Consider the following 27500-nt stretch of genomic DNA (forward strand, 5'->3'; position numbering starts at 1 on the left):
CCCAGCAGTGAAGGGGTTAATTAGGGAGCTTGTAGGGTAAATTTTAGCTTTAGCGTAGTGTAGTAGACAAGCCAAAGTATTGATCTAGGCCCATTTTGGTATATTTCATGCCACAATTTCACCGCCAAATGCGATCAAATAAAAAAAATCGTTTGATTTTTCACAAACTTAAGGTTTCTCACTGAAATTATTTACAAACAGCTTGTGCAATTATGGCACAAATGGTTGTAAATGCTTCTCTGGGATCCCCTTTGTTCAGAAATAGCAGACATATATGGCTTTGGCATTGCTTTTTGGTAATTAGAAGGCCGCTAAATGCTGTTGCGCACCACACTTGTATTATGCCCAGCAGTTAAGGGGTTGTAGGGTTAATTTTAGCTTTAGTGTAGAGATTAGCCTCCCACCTGACACATCCCACCCCCTGATCCTTCCCTCCCCCACCCCACAAGTGTCACCTCCATCTTAAGTACTGGCAGAAAGTCTGCCAGTACTAAAATAAAATGTGCTTTTTTATATACTGTATAATAAAACCCCAATTTTTCTGTAGTAGCTGCCCCCCTCAATTCTCTCCCCCCTCCCCCTCCCAGATCCCTTTCCCCAACACTTATTCCTCCCTCCCTCTCCCTTCTTCCCTCTTCCTCCATCAACATGCTTTTTAATGTGTAACGGGAGCAGGTGCACGCCCCGCCCCCTCTCGTGCGCTCGCACCCTCTGCCGTTCACTCCCGGATCCGGAACTCCTCTTCCACGCCGCCTATCGGCACCATCGCTGTCCTATGCATAGAGGGCCACAGAGTGGTCCTCTCTGCATCGGTTTGCTTAAAGGATATTGCACGATGCCTCAATATTGAGGCATTGCTGCAATACCCTGAAAGCTGCTGAAAGCGATCAGGATCGCTTCCAGAGCTTGAAACCCCAGAGGACGTGACATGCACGTCCTTGGTCATTAACTGACACCCTTTGTAGGACGCGGTTGACACGTCCTGGGTTGCCAAGGGGGTTAAACACAGTAGAATAGCATAATCAACAAGTGCATGATAAAAAGACAATGCAATAGCAATTACAAATTTCAAAATATATTTTAATTTGCCGGCCCTGTGACAAACATGAGCCAATCACAGACGCATATATGTATACACTGTGAACTCCTGCATGTGGTCAGTAGGAGCATATAAAATGAGTCTCTTAAAACTGCAAGCTCTGTCTGAATTATGAAAGTTTAGTTTTGCCTTTAGTGTTCTTTTAAAGGGTTAAAAGTGACTGTGCACAGAACATCATTTAATTGGTAAGCTTTCTTTTAAGTTATTAAATTAACCCCTTTTTCATACAACCTGCACACGCAAACTACTTTTGAAATGAGAATAAGATTTCAGCACACACACATTTAAATGGCTGCGTGCACAGAATGCATAGGAGCAAGATTTGTGTCACTATAAATAGTAATAACAGTTATAGTCATAAGATCGTTGTAAACATTTAATTTTCATAATTGCTTACTTTTATGGATTTAACCCCCTTTTTAATGCAAGCTTCAATTGAAAATTTCTTATTTTCTAAATCCCTTTAGGACTTATACGAGTCCTATAAGGGGGGTCTACCTGAGTAGGAACATGGTGGTTCTATCCCCTGATGCACGTGCGCCGCTCCTATTGTTCAGGTCAGTAGTCGATGACATCAACGCATTCTTTTGCTAGAAGCAGACCAGCTCTATCAATCACAGAGAGGTCCAGAGCAGCAGGTCAATAGGTAAGTATGGACTGCAACTATAAAAAATCTCCTAATAACAAGCAGAATTTCTATAGTAGATTTAATCAATTTGGGTTGCAATCCCCTATACTAACAAGCAGGCAATATATTTTTTTTATTGGAACACATTCTTTTTATGTAAAGTGAAAAAACATGTTATAACACCAATGTGTACTTATCAATATAAAAATAAGTGCAAAAAATGTGACAATAGTACACTGTGCACAATGAAATAAACCTATTCATTAAAAAAATAAAAAGAAAGTCCTAGAGCTACGTTAGCTCTAAGTATTGCGCTCAATAAAGATGAATCTCAAATAAAAACTGTTTCCAATTTATTGCTACGTATAAAAACAATACAAAAATCATTTTGGGGTCAGGTTACTCTCCAAAACACAAACTGTCTACCTTTCCAGCTTTAAAAATTAAATTAAAGTTGCCATTATAATGACACAATGTATCAGCTAGGTTAACATGAGTGTCTGTTACTGGTAAGAGTCCACCCCTCTATGTGACGTAATGGCGTGTGATGTCCGACGTACGTTTCGCCTATCGACTTTGTCAATGATTCTTTTTATATATACAGATAAAAAAGGAAATGCGCATGCGCTAAATCCCCTAAATTAATACTGGCAACATCACCTTCAAGAAACCACAGTACGCATGCAAAAGCTAATGGTTCTGAATGTGCATGCACACAGGCACACAAACTCAGGATAATTTTATGCAGAAATGTAAGAGTGGATTGGACTATTTGTTTAGCGCTGGGGCAGGCTGGAATGACTAGAATGTAATATTAGTAATTTAATAATTCATTTTTTAAAGTATAAAGAAGCAGCATTTGGACATACAAGTACGTGTATTTGATTTTGCTACACTTTATTAATCTAACAATATGTTTTGTTAAGGGATTTATGACCTGTGGTTTGTAATCATTTAAAGAAATAAAGGCCATATTAGATTTTCTCCTGTGTGTGGATTAGGGTTGCCAAATTTATTTGAAGAAAATAAGGGAGACTAAGGAATCAACAAATTTGACGTAGGAAATTGACAAATTATACAGTAGTTATTGGGAGGGGGAAACACTGTATTTTACAATTTGACACAGTTTGGTACAACAAAATTCTTCATACAAATCATCTTCATTCACACAGTCAAATTGAATACATTCAACAACGTTCTGCATATCCTATCCATGAATACTTTTTCTCATTTAAGGCACAGTGGGAGTAAAGACATTAAACTGTCAGACACATCAAAATGAGATTACAAGAGTATAATAATAAAAGTTTGAAATTAAGATTTTACATTTTGTAAAAAAATAAGGGAGAAAAATGATCTAAGAGCAGTTAAATAAGTGATCCTGGGAGAATGTAAATAAGTTTGGACAAATAAGGGAGATCCCTAGAAACAAGGAAGGGTTTCCAACCCTAGTGTGGATAAATAAATGGACATTTATAATAGATCATATGAGTTTTAGTTTTTGGGGCATGCAGCATAATTAGTATGTTAATTTATGCTTATTAGCAAAAACCCCATGAACAGTGAGAGCTCTATATCCTGCATGTGGATTTGATTGTTTGCTTTGGGCAATATGAAATGGTGGGTAATTTAATTTAAAGGGACATTCCGGTCAAAGTTTAAATGCATATAGGTGAATTACATCTTTGAATAGAAACATATTTCCAATATACATTGGCAAACATGCTTTTAATAAAAGTTATGGTTTAGTGCTAGAGTTTTCCTCTGCATGTGCATGTGAAGTGTAGCTCTCAGTATACCAGCATTTTAAATACTGCAGCTGCTCAGAGAGCTAGTGGGGCTTTGTGATGTAAGCAATTAGCACATTGAGTCATTACCACACCATACAACAGGCTCTCTAAGCAAGTGCTGTGTTTAAAATGCTGGTGCACAGAGCATATTTAAATACACTCTCTATATAGCTATAGCTTTTATTAGAAGCATTTTTGCTAACCCATGTATTTTGCAAAAATAACTATATTCAAAAGTGAAATGGAAAAGTGTGAATTCCAATTTGTGCTGGAATGTCCTTTTAATAGTAACTCAAAATTATATTATATTGTAATATTATATAATGCACTAATACCAAGCTCTAAAGTGCTATTTCCCAAAATGCTTGTGTGTATTTATGTGTTTAACTACAACAAAACAGCTAAACATTTATCTAAACTTTAGCTCATGAGCTGCAACACATTGACCCTCCTTAGCAGGACACACAGCTGGCTGGCTGGCTAACCAGGAGCATCATACTCAGGTAGCTGCCAGTCACCAGCCTGTTCTGGAATGCCTCTGCAATGTTCCTGGTGCAGAACGTGTATTTAAAGAGACATAAACCCAATTTTTTCTTTCATGATTCAGATACAGCATGTGATTTTTTTTTACAATTTTACGTCTATTGTTGGATTTGCTTTGTTTTCTTGATATCCTTTATTGAAATGCATACCAAAGTAGGCTTAGGAGCAGCAATACACTACTGGGAGCTAGCTGCTGATTGGTGTCTACACATAAATGTCTCTTTTCATTGGTTCACCATATGTGTTCAGCTATCTTCCTGTAGTGCATAGAAGCTCCTCCAATGAAGGATAAAATTGTTTAAAATTGTATGCGCTATCTGAATCATGGAAGAATGTTTTTGGGGTTTCATGTCCCATTAATTATCAGAGAAGTCTTGTAGCATATACTATTTTTATAAGCATCCTCTTAAAGGTACATGGGTATGATTTGTGTGCTTATGTATGCACAGCCTGCATGGCAATGGTTGCCATCCGTAAGGCTTTATACACAATGTTTCTTGGGCTGTAAAGTTAATAATAGAATTGAAAGCTTTGGATTTTTAGCAACACGAATGGTCTTTAACAGCAAATAAGGTCACGTGCTGCTGCTACACAGCAGTTTTTCAGTCAGGAATGGCTCTTTAAAGGTGGTATTTGCTCACATTATGGAATGTTGAAGCACAAATGCTTGTGATATAAGTAGCTTTGTTGTGTGGGGGGAAAAATCCGCATGCCACACTAATTTTAACTACTCTTCTTGTCACCTTCACGCATTCCCACCTCACAGTGACAGTCTTAGAATAACAAAAAACAAACAAACTGTGCAACCCTTAAAAGTATTTATTTGATCATTTTAATTCCCTTTTTTAATCTTTTACCTGTGCTAAAACAATTAATTAAAAAATGAATCTGTATTGTTTGTCTAAGCATGCAAAAACGTTCTGTGTGCTAAATTTGTACGTGACTGCATATTAATAGATTTAATAAACTCAGTGTTGTTGTGTACACACTACCGCAGAGCAATAAAACCATAACAGGCTTGTGTTCCCTTTAGATAAGAACTCTGCAGCTATTATAGGGAAACACACTTTCCTGAGAAAGTTATATAGCTTAATATTGCAGCCTGAAATACACTTTACAGGTTATATTTTCATTGCCTGGTATCTCCCAATTAGGATGTGCTGCGTGACGTCATATCTCTAAGGGGCAGGACAAACAGCCTATTTTGTACATTCACCACACAAAGTATTGTCTCCACATTTCTTTTTATTGTTTTCAAAACGAAAAAAAACCCAACAACCCTGCACTGCCAGCTCTAGAAAACCTTAACATCTGCTCCTCATAGAAGCCCCTTGAACTGCCCCCTTTCACTTCTCCTCCTCCTACTTTCTCCTTTTCTTTTTTCTCCTTTCCCTCTCTCACTTGGCTTCTGTTTTAAAACAGCTCCTGAACTATAGATCCTTTTTTCTCTCTCTCCCTTTATTCTTCTTGTCTTCCTCTCCACATCAAGTCATGTTTATTTACTGGCTACAGTTAAACTGCTTCTTCTGAGTTTGCCTGAGACAAGAGGAGTTTCTTTCTTGGCTTTGCAGCAAGAGGAGGGGAGGGGGCAACACAGTTTCAAAGAAGTTGAAGAGGCTGCAGGAGAAAATAAAAAGGATCGCTGCAGATCTGCTGTAAGAGGAACATATATTTGATACAAGGAAGAGAAGCAGATTGATATATATTAGTTCTAGGCTGGTTACACATGGCTTGCAACAGGTGGGGGATTTTCCTGTGTGCTTTTGTCTGCCTTTGGTCTTCTGTAGCTAATGTTGAAAGAGTAAGGAAGATCACTTATGTGGTGCACCCCGGACCTCCAGGACTTTATCAGCAGCAGCAGCACCCAGTTGCCTTAAGCAGCCACAGTGTGGTAGTAAGCAGCAGCCATGTGAGCAGCACCCAGGAGAGAAGCCGCAGGATGAGTAGGGTGAGCTCTAACCCTAGTCCTATATTGGTGCACAAGCAGCAACAACAAATCCAGGGACAGCACAATTCAGCTCCTGCTATCAGCAAACAAACCAGGCACTTTACCTTATCCAGGACCAGCCTGCAGCAGGAAACCCCCGGGAACCCCACTATGCAACAGGATAGCCCCAGGAACCCCAATATGCAACAGACCATCCCAAGACAACACAGCATGCAGCAGCTGCAACACAAGTTCCAGCTCCAGGGGTGAGATACAAGGATTGTGTGCAGGGGGTGGGAGGGAAGGAGTAAGCATTAGGGCATGCTTAGACTGCACTTTTTTTGGTTATAGCCCAAAGATATATTTGAGCCAGCAATGGAAACTGTATAAAAAAAAGGCTGACTGCATAAAGGCAGGTGGTTTATAAAGTAGCAGTAGCTAAACTGTGCTAGTTGATTTATGAATGGGGATTTTTCAATATATCTATATTTTAATTATAGTTGAGGAAGGTAATCTAGAAGGTCCATTTATTGAAAAGCTATTGAAATTATACAGTAAGTCATTGTGATTGATGTGTCAAGTTGAGAATGTTTATTCCAGTGACTCTCTCTGCAAACACAATGTGTTCACTGAATTGTAAAATATCATTATAGTGATATGTACAGATGCTTTATGGAAAACGATAGCTGCATTAGGAGTCTCAGCTAGGGTGTTTAAATGCACTGGGATGTTATAATAATCACGTGTGTCACATAGAGATAAATAAGAAACTTTGAGGGTGTTTGGCATTACATTTGGACATATAAGTGCTGAATATAAATGATGTATGTAATGAATGGTTGTTGCTTATAAGTACAGCATATTTTCATTTGTATAATACTTGTAGGCTGTAGGGGTGTCAGTGACATAGGCATCTAAAATGATTCCTAGCTGTCAGAGGTGTCCCAGAAAAATAAAACATAAATAAATAAATAAATAAAGCACTAAATACTGTATTAGTGAATTATCTACATAAAACCCATTTTTTTCTTTCATGTTTCAGATAAAGTATGTGATTTTAAACAACTTTCCAATTGACTTATATGATCTTATTTGCTTTGTTCTATTGCTATAATTTGTTTAATAGAATACCTAGGTAGGCTCAGGAGCTGCTGATTGGTAGCTGCACATATATGCCCCATCTTATTGGCTCACCCAAAGTGTTAAGTAGCTCCCAATTATGCATTGATGCTTCTTCAACAAAAGATAACAAGAGAATAAAGCAAATTAGAAGTAAACTAGAAAGTTGTTTCAAATTGTATTGTCTATCTGAATCATGAAATAAACATTTTGGGGTTCATGTTTCTTTAATAGTAGAGAAAATGTGAAAAACGTCTTCATTATAAAAAAGTACAACTTGTTACACCTAAATAGAAATATGATTGGCCCAGTTAAAGCTAAGTGAAATAAAAATAAATAATTAGTGCACTGCATTTTGTGTGACTGTCTAACATATAGGTATACATTGCCTTGACTCATGTAGTAAGGGCCATAATGTAATCTGTCTTTGTAATTATCATTTATTTGTAAAGCTACACCAATTTCTGTTGTGGTGGTTACAGGAGTACTACTGGTACACAGTGACACTAAGAAATACAGATACACAGAACAGATTATTAGAGTATCTTTACTCAGAAGAGTTTACACTCTGCACATTAAATAAACAAATTAGCAATCTTTCTATAGATTACAGCATCCCTAGCCAAACCATGTATGATGAATTTAGTGTATTTAAACTGATAACAAATAGTTTGTCCTGCATTGGTGGATTTGTTTGTGATGTAAATTGAACTTTTCTCAGTATCAGTAAAATAAAGAGTAGAACCTCCCCCCAACTTCAAAACCTGCACTGCATATTCCAACTTCCATCTGAAAGTACAAGATCTTAACAAACAACTGAGTTTGTTAAACACAAATACGGAATTTGCTTGCTGAACTCACCTCCTCTATTTAGAATTACTCTAAATGTTTGCTGCAGTATTGTGTGTTTTTTTTTTAAATGGATTACACTTATTTTTTTAAATTACAATTAACAAACAAAACTCATCTGGATAATTTCACTTGTGCCATAAACTTTTATAGAAATACAATTCTAACACAATTCTCTTAATTTTGTATTTTTTGTTTTAATCACTGTCTTGATTCAAATAGAAAATGCAATTTTTAACAATGTTCAAAATGACTTCTATTGTCAAATTGACTATGTTTTCTGTTTATCCTTTGGTACCTAGGTAGACTCATGAGTGTGCATGATTTGATCAATATGTGTTAGTAGTTTTTGCAGCATTGTTTGTAATAATGTTATACATTATTGCAAACAGTGCTGCCTTCTAGTGCTTAACAGTGTAAAATATTGTTAAAACAATTGTTGCAATATAGTGCTCAGGACAGGAAAGCATCCTTGAGCCTACCTGTTTATGTACTTTATTAAAGGATAGCAAGAGAACAAAGTGAATTTGATATTAGAAGTAAATTGCAAAGCCTGTTAAAATAGAATGTTCTGTCTTAATCATGAAAGTTCAATTTTAATTTTCATGTCCATTTTATCAGCAGCACAACAATTCAATATGTGCTGAAGCTTTTTTGACTGATGTTCTGTGTTGAATTAAAGGGATATTGAACCCAAATTTTTTCTTTTGTGACTCGGATAGAGCAGTCAATTTTAAGCAACTTTCTAATGTACTCCTATTATCATTTTATCTTCGTTCTCTTGCTATCTTTATTTGAAAAAGAAGGCATCTCAGTTTTTTTGGTTTAGAACTCTGGACAGCACTTTTGTTATTGGTAGATGAATTTATACACCAATCAGCAAGAACAACCCAGGTTGTTCACTAAAAATGGGCCGGCATCTAAACTTACATTTTTGCATTTCAAATAAAGATACCAATAGAATGAAGAGAATTTGATAATAGGAGTAAATTAGAAAGTTGCTTAAAATGTCATGCTCTATCAGAATCACAAAATAAAATATTTGGGTTCAATGTCCCTTTAACTAACTCTCAACTTAAAGAGACAGTCTACACCAGAATTTTTATTGTTTAAAAAGATAGATAATCCCTTTATTACCCATTCCCTAGTTTTGCATAACCAACACAGTTATATAAATACACGTTTTACCTCTGTGATTACCTTGTAGTTAAGCCTGAGCAAACTGCCCCCTTTTTTCAGTTCTTTTGACAGACTTCCATTTTAGCCAATCAGAGCTGGCTCACTGGAACTCCATGTGTGTGAGCACAGTGTTATCTATATGACACACTTGAACTAACACCCTCTAGTGGTGAAAATTGTCAAAATGCCCTGAGAGAAGAGGCGGCCTAAATGGCTTAGAAATTTGCATACGAACCTCCTAGGTTTAGCTTTCAACTAAGAATACCAAAAGAACAGAGCAAAATTGGTGATAAGAGTAAATTTGAAAATGGTTTAAAATTACATTCTCTATCTGAATCATAAAAGTTAATTAATTACAAGAGTTTTCCGTTGTGTTGCTATTGAATAACATATCAGCCAAGTCTTTAAAAAAAACCCAAACATTAACATCCTTGTTACTGCAATTGTTTATCAGTAGCAAAACTCCCCTAATCCTTTTGCCTTATTTTAAGAGCCAATATTGGCTTAAAGGGACATTATACACTAGATATTTCTTTACATAAATGTTTTGTAGATGATCCATTTATATAGCCCATCCAGGTGTGTGTTTGTAAAAATGTATAGTTTTGCTTATTTTTAAATAACATGTTGCTGATTTTCAGTCTCCTAACCAAGCCCCAAAGTTTTAGATGTATACTGATGTATACATACTTCAGACTGCTTCTGTTTGTATAATGGATCTTTTCATATGCAGGGGAGGGGGGGATGTTCTGCTATCAGCCCCTTTCAGTGGGTGTCCCAGGCGTATCTCATTAACAGTGTTAAATTGGGAGCTTCTAAGTAAGTTTTTAAAAGGTTTTGCACTGGATTTTTATATCAGTATCTCTGCATATTATTCTTTACTAGTCATAAAGCCCATGTACAAAGGCCATTTTTTGCAGTACAGTGGTCCCACCCCTTGCTCTCTCTCTCCCCCTCTCTTTTGCGCTCTCTCTCTCCCCCTCTCTTTTGCGCTCTCTCTCTCCCCCTCTCTTTTGCGCTCTCTCTCTCCCCCTCTCTTTTGCGCTCTCTCTCTCCTCCTCTCTTTTACTCTCTCTCTCCCCCCTCTCTTTTGCTCTCTCCTCCCCTCTTTTGCTCTCTCTATCCCCCCTCTTTCTTTTGCACTCTCTCTTCCCCTTTGTTTTTCGCTCTCACTCTCCCCCTCTCTTTTCTATATTTCTCTCCCCCCTCTCTTTTGCTCTCTCCCTCTCCCCCCTCTCTTTTGCTCTTTCTCTCCCCCTCTCTTTTGCTCTCTCTCCCCCTCTCTTTTGCTCTCTCTCCCCCCTCTCTTTTGCTCTCTCTCTCTCCGCCTCTTTTTGCTCTCTCTCCCCCTCTCTTTTGCACTCTCTCTCTCCCCCTCTCTTTTGCTCTCTCTCTCCCCTCTCTTTTGCTCTCTCTTTCCCCCCTTTCTTTTGCACTCTCTCTCTCTCTCTCTCCCCTCTCTTTTGCTCTCTCCCCCCTCTCTTTTGCACTCTCTCCCCCTCTCTTTTGCGCTCTCTTTCTCTCTCTCCTCCTCTCTTTTGCTCTCTCTCTCCCCCCTCTTTCTTTTGCACTCTATCTTCCCCTTTGTTTTGCGCTCTCTCTCTCCCCCTCTCTTTTGCTCTTTCTCTCCCCTCTCTCTTTTGCTCTCTCTCCCCCCTCTCTTTTGCTCTCTCTCTCTCTCCGCCTCTTTTTTTGCTCTCTCTCCGCCTCTTTTTTTGCTCTCTCTCCCCCTCTCTTTTGCACTCTCTCTCTCCCCCTCTCTTTTGCTCTCTCTCTTTCCCCTCTCTTTTGCTCTCTCTTTCCCCCCTTTCTTTTGCACTCTCCCCTCTCTTTTGCTCTCTCTCCCCTCTCTTTTGCTCTCTCTCCCCTCTCTTTTGCTCTCTCTCCCCCTCTCTTTTGCTCTCTCTCCCCCTCTCTTTTGCACTCTCTCTCCCCCTCTCTTTTGCGCTCTCTCTCTCTCTCTCCTCCTCTCTTTTGCTCTCTCTCTCCCCCCTCTTTCTTTTGCACTCTCTCTTCCCCTTTGTTTTGCGCTCTCTCTCTTCCCCCCTCTCTTTTGCTATCTTTCTCTCCCCCCTCTTTTGCTCTCTCTCCCCCTTTTGTGCTCTCTTCCCCCTCTTTTGCTCTCTCTCCCCTTCTTTTGCTTTTTCTCCCCCATCTTTTGCGCTCTCTCGGCCATGCCCCTCCCACCTGGCCACGCCCCATCACGGGCACTCCTGTCGGCCACGCCCCCAATCATGGCCGCTTCGGACCACTATCTCTGCTGCTCAAGGCCAGGTATGTTTGTCCTCGCACAGTCTCTACTCGGCATAACAGCTTCAGAAAAACATACTTGGCCTTTTATTATATAGGATAGTAGTGTCTATTACATGCAATTTAATGAAAATTGATGTATACTGCCCCTTTAAGTCTACTGACAACAAGGCTAGCTACTGTTATAAAGTTATCATAAAATGCATTGTTTTGCAGTTGTTATCTGGTAAATCCAATTTGGGACAGATATGTAGTTGATTCAGCCTTGAAATGTTAGCAGGGCGCCTTTTAAATTCGGAGAATTACAAACGGCTCAATCTTCAGAGCTAAAATACATGAAAAGCAAAATAAATAATGATAGTATATTGCAAAGTTGTTTTATTATGCATAACTAAACATTTTATATAAAAATCTCAGTGTTTACTGCCCTTTTAACATGCAGTTCACAATAGTCTCAGTTTAAATGTTTTTCATTTGTTTCGAAAATGTATTTTTAAAAATGTTTAACCCTTTCATGACTGGGCTAATTTTTCTACATCAGAAAAACGTTCCAATGTAAACAAATTGAAATCACGATTGTGAGATTTCAATGATGGGATCAGGTCGGGGGGCGTCCCTATGACGCTAGGCCCGCCTTCCAGGCAGCAATCCCATTCAGGAAGTGTCATTGGCTTTAGTACAGTCAAACGGCTAGGATGTTCCATGCCATCCTAACAGCGCAAAAGCCCAGTGCAGTTAGGACGGCATGGAAGGGTTAACTGCAATTGATAGGATTTGTTTGAGAGTAATGACCATTTAAATGCACCTCAAAATAAAAAAAAATTATACATTTTGTGGGGGCCACCTTCATGTTGTGTTTGCATCTACAAGTTTCTTTCTTGCACATTTACCTTAATTTAGGGCAAAATGATCTAAACCTCGCAAGTTCAGGCATGGTTTTTTAAAGGGTTAAAAGTGTACATGATGATGAAATAATTCTACTGTATTTAATGTTCCTTTAAGACGCAGCGGTCTTAAAGGGACAGTAAAATTAAACCTTCATGATTCGGATAGAATTCAAATCATACACATAATAATATCTCCGAATAGAGCAAGAATAGATCAATGTATCAAAATTAAACCTTTATGATTCGGATAGAGCATGCAATTTTAAACAACTTTCCAACTTCTATTATCAAATGTGCTTTGTTCTTTTGGCATCTTTTATTGAAAAGTATAACTAGGTAGGCTTATGAGTGTGCACGTGTCTTTAGTAATCTATGGCTGCAGTGTTTAGCAACATTGTATAACAAAGCTACACATAATGTTGCAAAACACTGCTGCCAAAGACACGTGCACACTCCTGAGCTCTTATGAGTCTACCTAGTTTTACTTTTCAATAAGATACCAAGAGGACAAAGCAAATTTGATAGAAGTAAATTGGAAAGTTGTTTAAAATTTCATGCTCTATCCTAATCATGAAATTTTTCATTTTTATTTTACTGTCCCTTTAAGACTGCTGCTTCCTAAGCTCTCCACATCTGAGGTAGAAAAAGACTACACTGCTTATGCCAAAAATGCTGTCAAATTCATATTTATAATGTGGGCTGAACAGGGGCGTTCCATGGGTTTATGTCACAATGCGGCCCCTGCTTATTTACAGTTGCCAAGTTACCTCTACCTTGCCAACCGTCATGTCATATTTTAATGCCACATTGTGTCATTTTTCAGGCTGCTGCGTCATTTTTCGTTGCCGGGTTTTTAACATGGTGTTGCTACATTACAGCGCAAATCTTTGCCACCCTCGGCTCTGTAAATTAGTGCAACTGCGTCTGTTCTTTGCCCATTTGTTGAAGTGTTTCTGGGTGTGTTTGTCTACTGCTGAATTCTTGTTTATTGACCTCCTGCTTTTTTGTTGTTGACCTTCTTTTGGATTCTGATTTGGTACTGTTTCTGTACCCCAGTTGTTGACTTCTGCTTGTCTTCTGACCACTCTCCAGATAACAAATTTGTACCTTCTCTGCCCTCAAGTTGCTGACCATTCTTTGGATATCGATTCTGTATTTTTGTTGCCCACCAGTTGCTGACCTTTGCCTGTTTAATCTCCGTTCTACTGAGACCCTTTAGTCACATCCTGGGACCTATCCAACTTGTTGGGATTGTGTTATATAAGTCACTTCTTAGCCACTGGGGCCTCGCCTGGACAGACGCTAGCCTTGCTATTGGAGCATTAAAGTGTAGCAGAAATTTCTCCGCCAGGTCTGAGGTATTCTGTAAACATTTTCCCCCTGCAGATCTTGCTGTTTTTTTCGCAAACAGAAGGTAATGAGATTTTATCAGAATACTCAAAACACTTATTGCCCTAATAAAAAATCACATGTATTTGAAAATAGAGGTGATTGTAAGATACTATACACTAAGCAGAGTAATGCCATTTGTATTGGCTGCAGGATTTTATTTATAAAATGTGCCCCCTGGTCCCTGATACCTTCTCTCTCCCTAGTGAAGTTTACCTTTCCAGCAAGCTTTATTACTGTCTATGGGAGACATCTCACAACTCACAGGGACAGACCCTTGTTTATAGAAATCCCTGCTAGTATTGGGCTAGAAAATTACTTTTAACCCTGGAACATTTTTAGAATGAGTAAGAACATTCTAAAAGTCTTTGCAAGAATTCTTAAAATCTATTTGTTTCAATATACTGTGAAAAAAAGCATATGTTTACTGTCCCTTTAAGCATTGTAACATTTTACTGAGACTGCAATTTTCAGCAATGTGATTGGCTGGGTCACAATAATAGTGCATTAAAGTGAGTTTAACCTTTACATGTTTTAAAATCAGGTCCGGAATCTGAGCAATATTTAAATCTCATATTTTTTGTGAGATAATATTTTGAACTGTTCTCTAATCAGTGCTCTAGCTGGAAAAAAAAAGTGTCATACGTCTAGAGCGCTGATTGGAGAACAGTTCAAAATGTTAGCAAACAAAAAATATGAGTTTTGAAGTGGGCAGGGTATAAAAGTTGAACTGCGAGATTAAAAAATATAAGTGATTAAATAAAGTCCCTCTAAAATATCTCTAAGATTTCGGACCTGATTTTAAAACATGTAAAGTTTACCATCACTTTAGAGTATGTCCCCCAGTTGGCCTCTGCTAATGGGGAAGAGGAACATAGATTTTAACAGGTTTTCCAAGAGGTATTGCCCTAAAATGCTCTTGATTCGCAAAACCATCAAAAATGTTAAAATGATATATATGCAATGAGTTTAGTGTCCCTTTAAAGGACAGTACTGTACACATCTTGTAATTACATTTTTCTGCAGTCTTCCAGCATATTAACATATCTTCAGAGACTAAGCAAAATTAGAACAGATTAAAGGGGTGTAAAACAAAATGTTTGTTTCATGATTCAGAGCATGCTATTTTAAACAACTGTTCAATTTACTTCTATTATATAATTTGCTTAGGTCTCCATATGCTTTGTTTAAAAGCATACTTAGGTAGGCTTTGGAGCAGTAATGCGTTACTGGAAGCTAGCAGTTGATTAGTGGCTGCATTTATATGCCTGTTGTGATTGGCTCACTCAACGTGCTCAGCTAGCTTCCAGTAGTGCATTGCTGTTTCTTCAAAAAAAGATACCAAGAGAATGAAGCAACACTGATAATAGAAGTAAATTAGAAATTTGTTGTTTAACATTGTATGCTCTATTTGAATCATTCTTTTTTTTTTTTGGGGGGGGGTTCATGTCCCTTTTAAACATTTGATATTACTATCTTGAATTGTTTACTGTGCCTTTAGTAATAATAACATTTTGTTGAGCTGCTTGGTTAAAGGGACACTCAAGTTAAAATTAAATTTCATGATTCAGATAGAGCAGCAATTTTAAACAACTTTCCAATTTACTTCCTTTAACAAAATGTGCACATTCTTTTTATATTTACACTTTTTGAGTCACCAGCTCCTACTGAGCATGTGCAAGAATATAGGTATATGCATTTGTGATTGGCTGATGGCTGTCACATGATACAGGAGTGGAAATAGACATATAGACATCATTTTAAAGTTCAGACTAAATACTATTGCATTGTCATTTTATCATTCATATGTTGATTATGCAAATCTTACTGGCCCTTTAAATACATGGTTCTCTGAAGTCACAAGAGTTCTGGGGTCTTTGTTAAATATTTTGTGCTCTTAGTAAATCAGCAGAAGATAAATCCTACAAGCAGAGTGTGCTGTGATTTATGTATACCATAAGAAATGTAACTATTGCACAGTCATAACTAGCATTTGGTTGACATACTTAAATTCTTCACCTCTCGTTTGTAACAGAATCCATCTCGTTATGGTTTATATAGTTTCATGCTATATTTTTTATGCAAATACCCTGGGGAGTCATGAAGCCTTGGGCCAGTGTACAAAATTAGCAAAGTGCCATAAATAATACAAACTTCTTTATAGAATTGTATGTTAGACAGCAATTTTTTCTTTCTATAAAGGATCCTGTGATGGGCTAAAGCTATTTACCTGACTTGCCCTGTTCTTAACAAATTATATGAAGTCATCTGATTTCAGTTACTTTGCTGTTCTTAGTGAGTTTAATGTAGTTTTGCCGTTCAGCCCCCTCTAGCTGTGAAATACTCTTTATGCACAGATAGAACTTGGCAAACAAATTGCAGGTGTTCGTTTTTTAAAACTAATTAGAAATTACATCAATTTGGAACTTTTGTGTTTTGTAAAATTAATTATTTTGAATGATCTGTTTCTCTTAAAGGGACATACAAGTTAAAATGAAAGTGCAAAATTAGTAAAAAAAAAAAAATGAGAGTACTGCAGGTGCAGAGTGTAAACTGCTAGAGCTGCTGATTGGGTAAGTGGTGGTTTCTGCTCTGGACCTACAATGTTCTGCATCTCCTGAGTGGTATTTCTACTGTGTGTTTAACCTCACAGTAGTGCAGGGTCAAAAGTCTTAAAGGGACATGAAACTGAACACATGGGTGAGCCAATTACAATCAGTATATATATATGCAGCCATCAATCAGCAGCTAGAACCTAGGTTCTTTACTGCCCCATAGCTTTCCTAGATAAACCTTTCAGCAAAGGATAACAAGAGAAGGAAGCAAATTAAATAATAGAAGTAAATTGGAAAGTTGTTTAAAATTGCATGCTCTGTCTAAAGCACGACTGTCTAATTATGACTTTACTGTCCCTTTATCATATGTAAAGCACCATAATAGTAAAAAAATATGCTTGAATTCGTTAGTTAGAGCATGTCATTTTATGACTATCGACCCCTGCAAAGAGGGTAAACACAATCTAAAAGTTCCGCTCAGTATACGCAGAACCAAACTGCCGCTGATCCAAGATGCACAAGATTGGATCAGCAGCGGGTTCCACTCGGGGGGGTTAAACATATTTTAGAGTCTTGAGTTCTAAAATATACTGTAGTTTGAAGTTTAAAAATGATTAATGTTTTTTGTTGTACACCAGTAATGTGTGTAGGCTTAGGAAAGCACTTCCAAAAAGTGGAAAACAGCAATTTCCTTAGTTTGAGAGTGCACGTGTAGACCAGAACTCACTGCCAAGCTCCCAAACAGGTACAGCAAAACAATATGTTCACAGCACTCAAAAAGATGAAGCCTTTATTCAAGGTAACATATCCAAGGTAGACAGCAACATTACGGGTAGTATACTACCTGAAACCTTGCTGTCTACCTTGGATATGTTACCTTGAATAAAGGCTTCATCTTTTTGAGTGCTGTGGAGATATTGTTTTGTTAGGCTTAGGAAAGGTCAGTGAGTCACTGTTTGGCCCTGGAAAAAATATAAAAGGCACACAATCTGCTTTATGAATGCTTGTTGAACATTTTGGAACTGTGATAAATTGTATTTATAGATGTTCAGACAATGCTCAAATCAATTTAATTGGAGTTTAAAGGGACATATGAGGCAAACAATAAACTGTGTTAAAGGGACACTGAACCCAATTTTTTTCTTTTGTGATTCAAATAGAGCATGCAATTTTAAGCAACTTTTTAATTTACTCCTATTATCAATTTTTCTTCGTTCTCTTGCTATCTTTATTTAAAAGAAAACAAAGCATCTAAGCTTTTTTTGGTTCAAACTTTGGACGGCACTTTTTGATTGGTGGATGCATTTATCCACCAATTAACAAGAACAACCCAGGTTGTTCACCAAAAATGGGCCGGCATCTAAACTTACATTCTTTCATTTCAAATAACGATACCAAGAGAATGAAGAAAATTTGATAATAGGAGTAAATTAGAAAGTTGCTTAAAATTCCATGTCCTATCTGAATCACAACATATTTTTTTTGGGTTCAGTGTCCCTTTAAATCACTGAAGAGACTGGATTCACAGCTCTTAGTGTATCCAGTTGTGGGTACTTGGGGAGTGGTGAGTCTTTAGCCATATACTACCTTAGTGATATATAGCTGTTCATGTTAATATCTTGTATCTATTTAAAGGGGCATTAACCCCTTAATGACCGCAGCACTTTTCCATTTTCTGTCCGTTTGGGACCAAGGCTATTTTTACATTTCTGCGGTGTTTGTGTTTAGCTGTAATTTTCCTCTTACTCATTTACTGTACCCACACATATTATATACCGTTTTTCTCGCCATTAAATGGACTTTCTAAAGATACCATTATTTTCATCATATCTTATAATTTACTATAAAATTTTTTATAAAATATGAGGAAAAAATTGAAAAAAACACACTTTTTTAACTTTGACCCTCAAAATCTCCTACACTTCAACAACTACCAAAAAACTCCCATGCTAAATAGTTTCTAAATTTTGTCCTGAGTTTAGAAATACTCAATGTTTACATGTTCTTTGCTTTTTTTTGCAAGTTATAGGGCAATAAGTACAAGTAGCACTTTGCTATTTCCAAAAATTTTTAAAAAAAATTAGCGATAGTTACATTGGAACACTGATATCTGTCAGGAATCCCTGATTAACCCTTCACATATATATATTTTTTAAAAGAACACAACCTAAGGTATTAAACATGGGGTATTTTGACTCTTTCCATGCAACTATTTTACCACCAATCTATGCCAAAGTTTGAAAAAAAAAAAAAAAGTGGTGATTTTTTGACAAAATAGCAATTCAAGAATACATTTACTGAGAACGTTAAGGGTTACTGCCAAATAACACCCCAATATGTCTTCAGCAGCATCTCCTGAGTACAGTGATACCACCCATGTATAGGTCTGTTGGGTTCTCTGGGGGCTAAAAGGCCTTATTTTTAGGGGGCGCATTCCAGTTTTTTAATTTGGAATTTTCACATCTGTCGTCATGCACCCATGTCCTATTTGGGACATTTCTGAAGCCGGACAATGCAAATTACCCCCATCAAACCATATATTTTTAAAAAGTAGACACCCTAGGGTATTTCAAATGCTGGTATTTTAACACTTTGCATGCACTAATTCAACCACCAGTCTTTGTCAAACTTTTGGGTAGTCATTTTGGTGTGTTATTTTTCACACGCATTGTACTTTAGGCATGGATTCTCAGTTCCTGTTATATGTTACTGACCAAAAACACCTCAATATGTGTTCAACAACAACTTCTGAGTACAGTGATACCCCCCATGTATAGGTGTGTCGGGTTCTCTGGGGGCTAAAAGGCCTTAATTTTAGGGGGCGCATTCCAGTTTTTCAACTTGGAATTTTCATATCTGTCATCATGCACCCATGTCCTATTTGGGACATTTCTGAAGCCGGCCAATGTAAATTACCCCCATCAAACCATATATTTTTGAAAAGTAGACACCCTAGGGTATTTCAAATGCTGGTATTTTAACACTTTCCATGCACTAATTCAACCACTAGTCTTTGTCAAACTTTTAGGTAGTCATTTTTTTGCATTATTTTTCACACACATTGTACTTTAGGCATATATTCTCAGTCCCTGTTATGTGTTACTGCCAAAAAAACCCTCAATATGTATTCAACAACATCTCCTGAGTACAGTGATACCCCCCATGTATAGGTGTGTCGGGTTCTCTGGGGGCTAAAAGGCCTTAATTTTAGGGGGGGCATTCCAGTTTTTCAACTTGGAATTTTCACATCTGTCATCATGCACCCATGTCCTATTTGGGACATTTCTGAAGCCGGCCAATGTAAATTACCCCCATCAAACCATATATTTTTGAAAAGTAGACACCCTAGGGTATTTCAAATGCTGGTATTTTAACACTTTCCATGCACTAATTCTTTGTCAAACTATTAGGCAGTCATTTTTTGTGTGTTATTTTTCACACACATTGTACTTTAGACATGAATTCTCAGCTCCTGTTATGTGTTACTGCCAAAGAAGACCCCAATATGTGTTCACCAACATCTCCTGAGTACAGTGATACCACCTATGCATAAGTTTCTTGGCTTGTTCGGGGGGTGTAATGCCAAATGTCCAACATGCGTTTGTGATTTTTTTTTCACATTTAACATATTTTCTTTGCCTATTGTCTTTTTGGGGGTATTTTAACATACCCCAATTTATTTGTTTCCATGAATGTGCATATTTTTGAAATGTTGACACCCCAAGGTATTGTATATGGTGTGCTTTGATGCATTTGAAGTAACTGTTTTAGCTAAAAAAATTGGAGAAAGTGTATGGTGGCATTTTTTCAATTTTCATTTTTACACACACATTGCTTTTTGACTATGATTTAGGAGAGACTGTTGTAAGTTAGTGCAAAAAAATACTTCAGGTTGTTTTCTGCTAGGCACCCTGAGTACACCTATGCCCCCCATGCATAGGTTTGCCAGGATTTTGGGAAGGTTATGTTACAATTTTATGACTTGTGATTTTAGTTATTAAGTGAGAGTATTTCTTCTGATAGGCCTATCTTTAGTTTGGGGCCTATTGTAAACCCCACTTTTATTTATTGCCATGAATGTGCATATTTTTGAAATGTTGACACCCCAAGGTATTGTATATGGTGTGCTTTGATGCATTTGAAGTAACTGTTTTAGCTAAAAAAATTGGAGAAAGTGTATGGTGGCATTTTTTCAATTTTCATTTTTACACACACATTGCTTTTTGACTATGATTTAGGAGAGACTGTTGTAAGTTAGTGCAAAAAAAATACTACAGGTTGTTTTCTGCTAGGCACCCTGAGTACACCTATGTCCCCATGCATAGGTTTGACAGGGGTTTTTGTAAAAAAAAAAAAAAGAACAGCCCCATTTTAGAAAAAAAATATATTAGTGAAATGTAAAAATCTGGCACATTAAAAGTAAAAAAATAACAAAAAATTTAACAGTAAACATAACAAAAAAAAAAATAACAGCAAATTTATTTATTTTTTAAAAATTGACCATTGTATGGTACCGCTTGAAGCAGTCCCCAATGCAGAGTCCAGGCTGTCCAGGGCAATCAGGACAGTGATATACAGTGTCCCTTCTCTGCCCCCTCTTGGTACAGACTCTGCATTTTTTTTGTGGTCTCTGCTTTGCGGCAGTAGGGGGGATTTTAAAAATAAAATGAGTAGCCCCAACTCTGCTCTCTCCCATCACCGCCCGGGGAGCAGGTGCATCATGGTACAAAATCCCCGAAATGATCTGGAGCTGAAATTGTAAAAAAGTCAGTTTCATTCCGGGGTTTGCTTTTTTGAACAACAAAAAAGCGTTGTGGGTTGCAATCTGCATTAGGTAAATTGCAACCTTTTTGTACCAGGCCCTTGTCTTCCGCATAATTAGGTAGGGCTGCAGCAGCTGATCTGCCAGATCAACCCCACCCATATGTCTGTTATAAGACTTGATGCACACTGGCTTCCTTATGATCTCAGCTCTGCCACGTACAGAGACCGCCACCGTCCTCTCTGTGTGGATGGTGGTAAGAAGGTATAAATCCTTCTTGTCTCTGTACTTCAGTGCCAACAGCTCCTCTTGGCGCAGAGCAGAGGTCTCCCCCCTTCGTAGCCGGGTGCGTACAAGTTGTCCTGGGAAACCTTTGCGGTTCTTTTTAATAGTACCGCAAGCTACTGTATCAAAGCAATACAGTAGCTTGAACAAAAGGACACTTGTATAAAAATTGTCTAAGTACAAGTGATACCCTTTGTTCATTAGGGGTAATATCAGGTCCCAGACAATCTTGCCAGTGGTTCCCATATGTTCTGGGCAACCTGGAGGGTCAAGGTGGCTATCCTTTCCCTCATACACCCGGAAGGCCTGAGTATACCCAGTCTCGCTCTCACAGAGCTTATACACCTTTACCCCATACCTGGAGCGCTTGGAAGGAATATACTGCTTGAATCCCAGCCTTCCCTTATACTTCATCAGGGATTCATCAACGCATATATTCCTTCCAGGTGTATATGCCTCTGCAAACCTGGCAGAAAAGTGGGTAATCAGGGGGCGGATTTTATACAGCCTGTCAAATTGGGGATGCTCCCTAGGGGGGCACAGGCTGTTGTCGCTGAAGTGCATGAAATGAAGAATCATTTCATATCTCTGCCTCGACATACTCTGGGAGAAAATGGGGGTAGAGCAGATGGGGCTACTGCTCCAGTAGGAGCGAACGGAGGGTTTCTTTATGATGCCCATCAGCATAGTCAATGCCCAGAATTTTTTAAATTCTGGCACATTGATGGGGGCCCATTGCTGCTTTGCCAAATATGTTTCAGGCTTTGCAGCACGGTACTGATGGGCATATAAATTAGTTTGGGCGACAATGTTCCCCAATACATCATCACCCAGAAACACCTCCAGAAACTGTTGGGGGCTAAAACCTGCCACATCTATATTTATGCCAGCATTTGCTGTGAAGGGTGGGATATCTGGCCTCTGGAGATGAGGCGTTACCCACTCTTCAGCGGCAATGGCAGCAACACGCCTCCTTCTAGCAGGGGGGCTGGCAGGGGGCTAGCAGGGGGGCTAGCAGCCACAGATACATCACTATCAGTTGAGACTGCATCTAATGATGTATCTGAGCATATGGCAGGGTCAAAATTGGGGTCTGAGTCAGACATAGAGGCATCTGACTCTGACGCAAGGATGGCATACGCCTCCTCAACACTATATCTTTTCTGTGACATTTTTGTATCTGTCACAGAAAACCAAAATTAATTAATTAACTAAATGGCCTTTGGGTTTTTTTAAAAAAAGTACAGCTATGCTAATGCCAGTGATTTATAGCAATCACTGGCAAGCTAGGGGTTAAATACTCTTTAAATTAAATTAACTAAATGGCCTTTGGGTTTTTTTAAAAAAAAGTACAGCTATGCTAATGCCAGTGATTTATAGCGATCACTGGCAAGCTAGGGGTTAAATACTCTTTAAATTAAATTAACTAAATGGCCTTTGGTTTTTTTTTTAAAAAAAGTACAGCTATGCTAATGCCAGTGATTTATAGCGATCACTGGCAAGCTAGGGGTTAAATACTCTTTAAATTAAATTAACTAAATGGCCTTTGGGTTTTTTTAAAAAAAAAGTACAGCTATGCTAATGCCAGTGATTTATAGCGATCACTGGCAAGCTAGGGGTTAAATACTCTTTAAATCAAATTAAATTAGCTAAATGGCTCTGAAAGGAGCCTTTGGGTTTTTAAAAAATGACAACAACAAAAATTAACCCCTAAAAAAATGCACAGACAGCAAAAATGTACAGCTATGCTAATGCCAGTGATTTATAGCGATCACTGGCAAGCTAGGGGTTAAATACTCTTTAAATTAAATTAAATTAGCTAAATGGCTCTGAAAGGAGCCTTTGGGTTTTTAAAAAATTACAACAACAAAAATTAACCCCTAAAAAAATTCACAGACAGCAAAAAAGTACAGCTATGCTAATGCCAGTGATGTATAGCGATCACTGGCAAGCTAGGGGTTAAATACTATTTAAATTAAATTAAATTAGCTAAATGGCTCTGAAAGGAGCGTTTAGGTTTTTAAAAAATTACAACAACAAAAACGAACCCCTAAAAAATGCACAGACAGCAAAAAAGTACAGCTATGCTAATGCCAGTGATGTATAGCGATCACTGGCAAGCTAGGGGTTAAATAGTCTTTAAATTAAATTAAATTAGCTAAATGGCTCTGAAAGGAGCCTTTGAGTTTTTAAAAAAAAAATACAACAACAAAAATTAACCCCTAAAAAAATGCACAGACAGCAAAAAAAAGTGCAGCTGTGCTACTGCCAGTGATTTATAGTGATCACTGGCAAGCTAGGGGTTAATGGCTCTGAAAAGAGCCTTTGGATTTTAAATTTTTTAACAAATAAAAGAAATAAATCTCTCTCTGCTAAAATACAGGTCTCTCTCTTTCTCCAACAAAATGGCAAGTGAGGAGAGGGAGGGAGATCCACACTGATCAGAGTCAATATTTACAAATATTGACATGATCAGACAAATGGGGTATTTTATTATTATTATTTTTTTTTTCTAAGAAGGCTCAGATTGGGTGACCCTAGCTTGCCCCTATGGTTAGACAGGCTAGGGACACCCCCAGAGGCCCCATGATGCACCGGGCATCGCCATTTTGGAAGCCTCATGGGGGAGGGGGGGGGGCGCTATATGTGGGCTTTTTTATTTTATATTATATTTTTTTTTTCACATTTTTACTTTTATTTATATACTAACTAAGTGCCTCGACCCACCGAGGCACTTAGCACACTAGCAGAGCATCGGAAGCGTGTCCGATCGCTTCCGATGCTCTGCTGCACTGCCGGGCTCCACGTGGAGCAAAACCGGAAGTGATCACTCAAGGGGGAGTGATCGCTCCGGTCCCGGCACTCCGTAACAGCACTGCAGGGATGCCCAGACATCGAGGCATCCCTGCAGTACTGTAATAGTGCCTGGAAGCGATCTTGATCGCTTCCAGCACTCACTTTAGCCGAGGACGTGCAGGGTACGTCGTCAGGCGTTAACTGCCTTTTTTTTTCAGACGTACCCTGCACGTCCTCGGTCACTAAGGGGTTAAACACCTTGTAATTAAAATAAATATTTGTTGTCTTGCTGTAGCGAAACATAGCAGCCAAGGCTAAACATTTTTAAAACAAAATAACTATTTTTTACTTCAATTGTTTTTCTATATGTGAACAAGCTATGTTAACAAGAGGCAGACAAAGAAATAAACCTCCAAGTGGTGGAGGGGAGACAGAGAAAGAGCCCAGTCCATTTGAAAGTATGTTTCTGCAGCTGCTCTGAATACAATGAATATGGCAGAGTACTTTGTTTTTGTTAAGGTACATTATACATTAAATAAATGCTAGATATAACAATGTATTTAAAGCAATGAGCAAGCTATGATTTTTTTTACATATTGAATCTAAGGCTGTTTACTGCCCCTATATGCACTGCATTTGTGAACACTGTATTGTTTTGCTGTCCAGGAACATATATTTGAAAAGCCTACGGAGTACTATTTAGTCTCCTCTGCCATAGTCAGTAAGACATAGATATAAATGCCAGTTAAAAACATAGTAAAAGTCAAGAGCAGCAATATACTCCTGGGAGCTAGCTGAACACATATTGTGAGGCAATGCCAAAAGGCATATGTGTGTAACCACCAATCATGGGCAAAAGGTATTGCTGCTCCTGAGCCTACCTAGGTATTCATATCAACAAAGGATACCAAGAGAACAAAGTGATTTTGGTAACAAGAGAATTGAACAGTATATCCAAATTGCATGTTCTATCTGAGCCATGAAATTTTAAAGGGCCATAATTGCAGGTGGATGGGGTTAAACACATAGTTGTGCAAGGTCACTAGTCTTAAAATGATATGCTCTAGCAAATTAGATCATGTATAATTTTTGACTATTATGGCCCTTTAAAAGGACAGTTAATCCCAGAATTGTTATTGTCTAAAAAGACAGAGAATCCATTTATTACCCATTTTTTCATAACCAACTCTGTTATATTAACCCCTTCGCTACCGGGACAGAGAAAAACTTCCCCAAAATACCGGAGAATTTTTAGCATTTTTGCTGTTACTCCATTTAAACAGAAATGGAGTCTTGTTTTTTTTTTAATTTACCTATCAAAACTATATATATATTTTAAGTAGACAACCCAAGGTATTGATCTAGGTCCATTTTAGTATATTTAATGCCACTATTTTACCGCCAAATGTGATCAAATATATATTTTTTTTTCCCACAAACTTTGGGTTTCTCACAAAAAATATTTACATACTACTTGTGCAATTATGGCACAAATGGTTGTAAAAGCTTCTCTGGGATGCCCTTTGCTCAGACATATATGGCTTTGCCATTGCTTTTTGGTAATTAGGCTGCTAATTGCAGATGTGCACCACACCAATTTTATTCCTGGTATTTATTTTTTAATTATTTTCTGTAGTGTAGTGTCCTCCCCCCCAATCCCGCGATCATTAGTTAGGTCCCCCAACATCCCTTTTTCTGTAGTGTAGCTACCCCATCCCTCCCTGACCCTTTATTTTTTTGTTTTCTGTAGCATAAGGTCCCCTGTGCACTGCTGGGCCGCCCATCCGCCTCCCACCCTCCCGCAGGCACTTGGAACAATCGTTACAGATAGTGACAAACACAGTGTCACAGTCTGTAATGATCAGGCATCTGCCCTCATATGGAACCGATCGAGATCCGGTTCCATATGTGGCAGATGCCTGGAGCTTCTGGAACTCCAGCTCTTGGCTGTAGCCGAGACTGCTGGAGCTTCCTAAAGCTAAGCTATATGTCTTGCAGACTATGGACAAAGTACCGCAAGACGTGTATATATACGTTTTATTGGGTGAAGGGGTTAATACACTTTTTAAATCTATGATTCCCTTGTATCTAAGCCTCTGCAGACTGCCCCCTTATTTCAGTGCTTTTGACAAACTTGTATTTTAGCCAATCAGTGTTGACTCATAACATGGGAGTGAGTACAATTACACACACAAAATAGCGCTGTCTAGCTGTGAAAATGCACTGAGATAAGAGGCAGCCTTCAAGGGCTTAGAAATTAGCATATGAGCCTACCTAGGTTTAGCTTTCAACAAACAATACCAATTCAACAAAGCAAATTTGAGGATAAAAGTAAGTTGGAAAGTTGTTTAAAATTGCATGCCCTATCTGAATAATGAAAGTTAAATTTTGACTAGACTCTACCTTTAAGTTTGCTTTTCATGTTGATGAATTACTGCTTTGATTTTGAAGTTTGTAAAAGTTATTTAGCCTGTGTTCCTTACTTTTTTGAAACATTCAGCTGCTTATAATATCAATTTCTAAGGGCCCAATTATCTAAAATTTGCAGGATCAGACGTGAAAAAAAACGCACTGACACTTGCAGAGGCTGCCCTCAGGGAATTCTCTTAGTATGAATTTTAAAGGGACATTATATGCTTAATTGTCCCAAAAAATGTTTTGCAGAACATTTATTAATATAGTCAATCTGTGTGTGGTTTTCTCAAGTCATGCCCCGTACAATGGGTTGAGCCTGCAGGAAAAGCAGACCTGCTAATGTTATCTATGTCTAAACATAGTTAGGTATAGAAATGCTTGTTATGGCCAGGCAAAGCCAGCTAGTTTAGATACAAAAATCTCTGTCTCTTTTGATATACACTCAGCAGCCACTTTATTAGGTACACCTGTTCAATTTCTTGGTAACACAAATTGCTAATCAGCCAATCACATGGCAGCAATTCAATGCATTTAGGCATCTAGACATGGTGAAGTCAACTTGCTGAAGTTCAAACCGAGTATCAGAATGGGGTAGAAAGGGGATTCAGGTGACTTTGAACTTGGCATAGTTGTTGGTGCCAGACGGGCTGGTCTGAGTATTTAAAAAACTGCTGATCTACTGGGATTTTCATGCACAACCATCTCTAAGATTTACAGAGAATGGTCCAAAAAAGAGAAAATATCCAGTGAGGGGAAGTTGTGTGGACGAAAATCAGAGATCAGAGAAGAATGGGCAGATTTGTTTGAGATGATAGAAAGGCAACAGTAACTCAAATAACCACTCATTGCAACCAAGGTATGCATAATACCATCTCTTAACGCACAACATGTCGAACCTTGATGCAGATGGGCTACAGCAGCAGAAGACCACACCGGGAGAAGATGACTTGCTGAAGTTCAAACCAAATGGGGAAGAAAGAGAATTTAAGTGACTTTGAACGTGGCATGGTTGTTGGTGCCAGACGGG

At 38.1% G+C, this 27500-nt stretch overlaps 1 protein-coding gene across 1 annotated transcript in view; it reads left to right on the plus strand.

Moving 5' to 3' along the window:
• Nucleotides 1-5400: 5400 nt before the first annotated feature.
• The window catches only part of LOC128644289 (latent-transforming growth factor beta-binding protein 1-like), a gene marked incomplete at its 3' end in the record, with an annotated part of 52958 nt that continues 30858 nt past the window's right edge, over nt 5401-27500 (plus strand). The window contains exon 1 of the mRNA XM_053696954.1: nt 5401-6253. Within this exon, the coding sequence (XP_053552929.1) occupies nt 5787-6253 (467 nt within the window). The remainder of the gene's footprint in view (nt 6254-27500) is intronic.

This window comes from Bombina bombina, unplaced genomic scaffold (genome assembly GCF_027579735.1).
Source record: "Bombina bombina isolate aBomBom1 unplaced genomic scaffold, aBomBom1.pri scaffold_1311, whole genome shotgun sequence".
NCBI classification, from domain to species: Eukaryota; Metazoa; Chordata; class Amphibia; order Anura; family Bombinatoridae; genus Bombina; species Bombina bombina.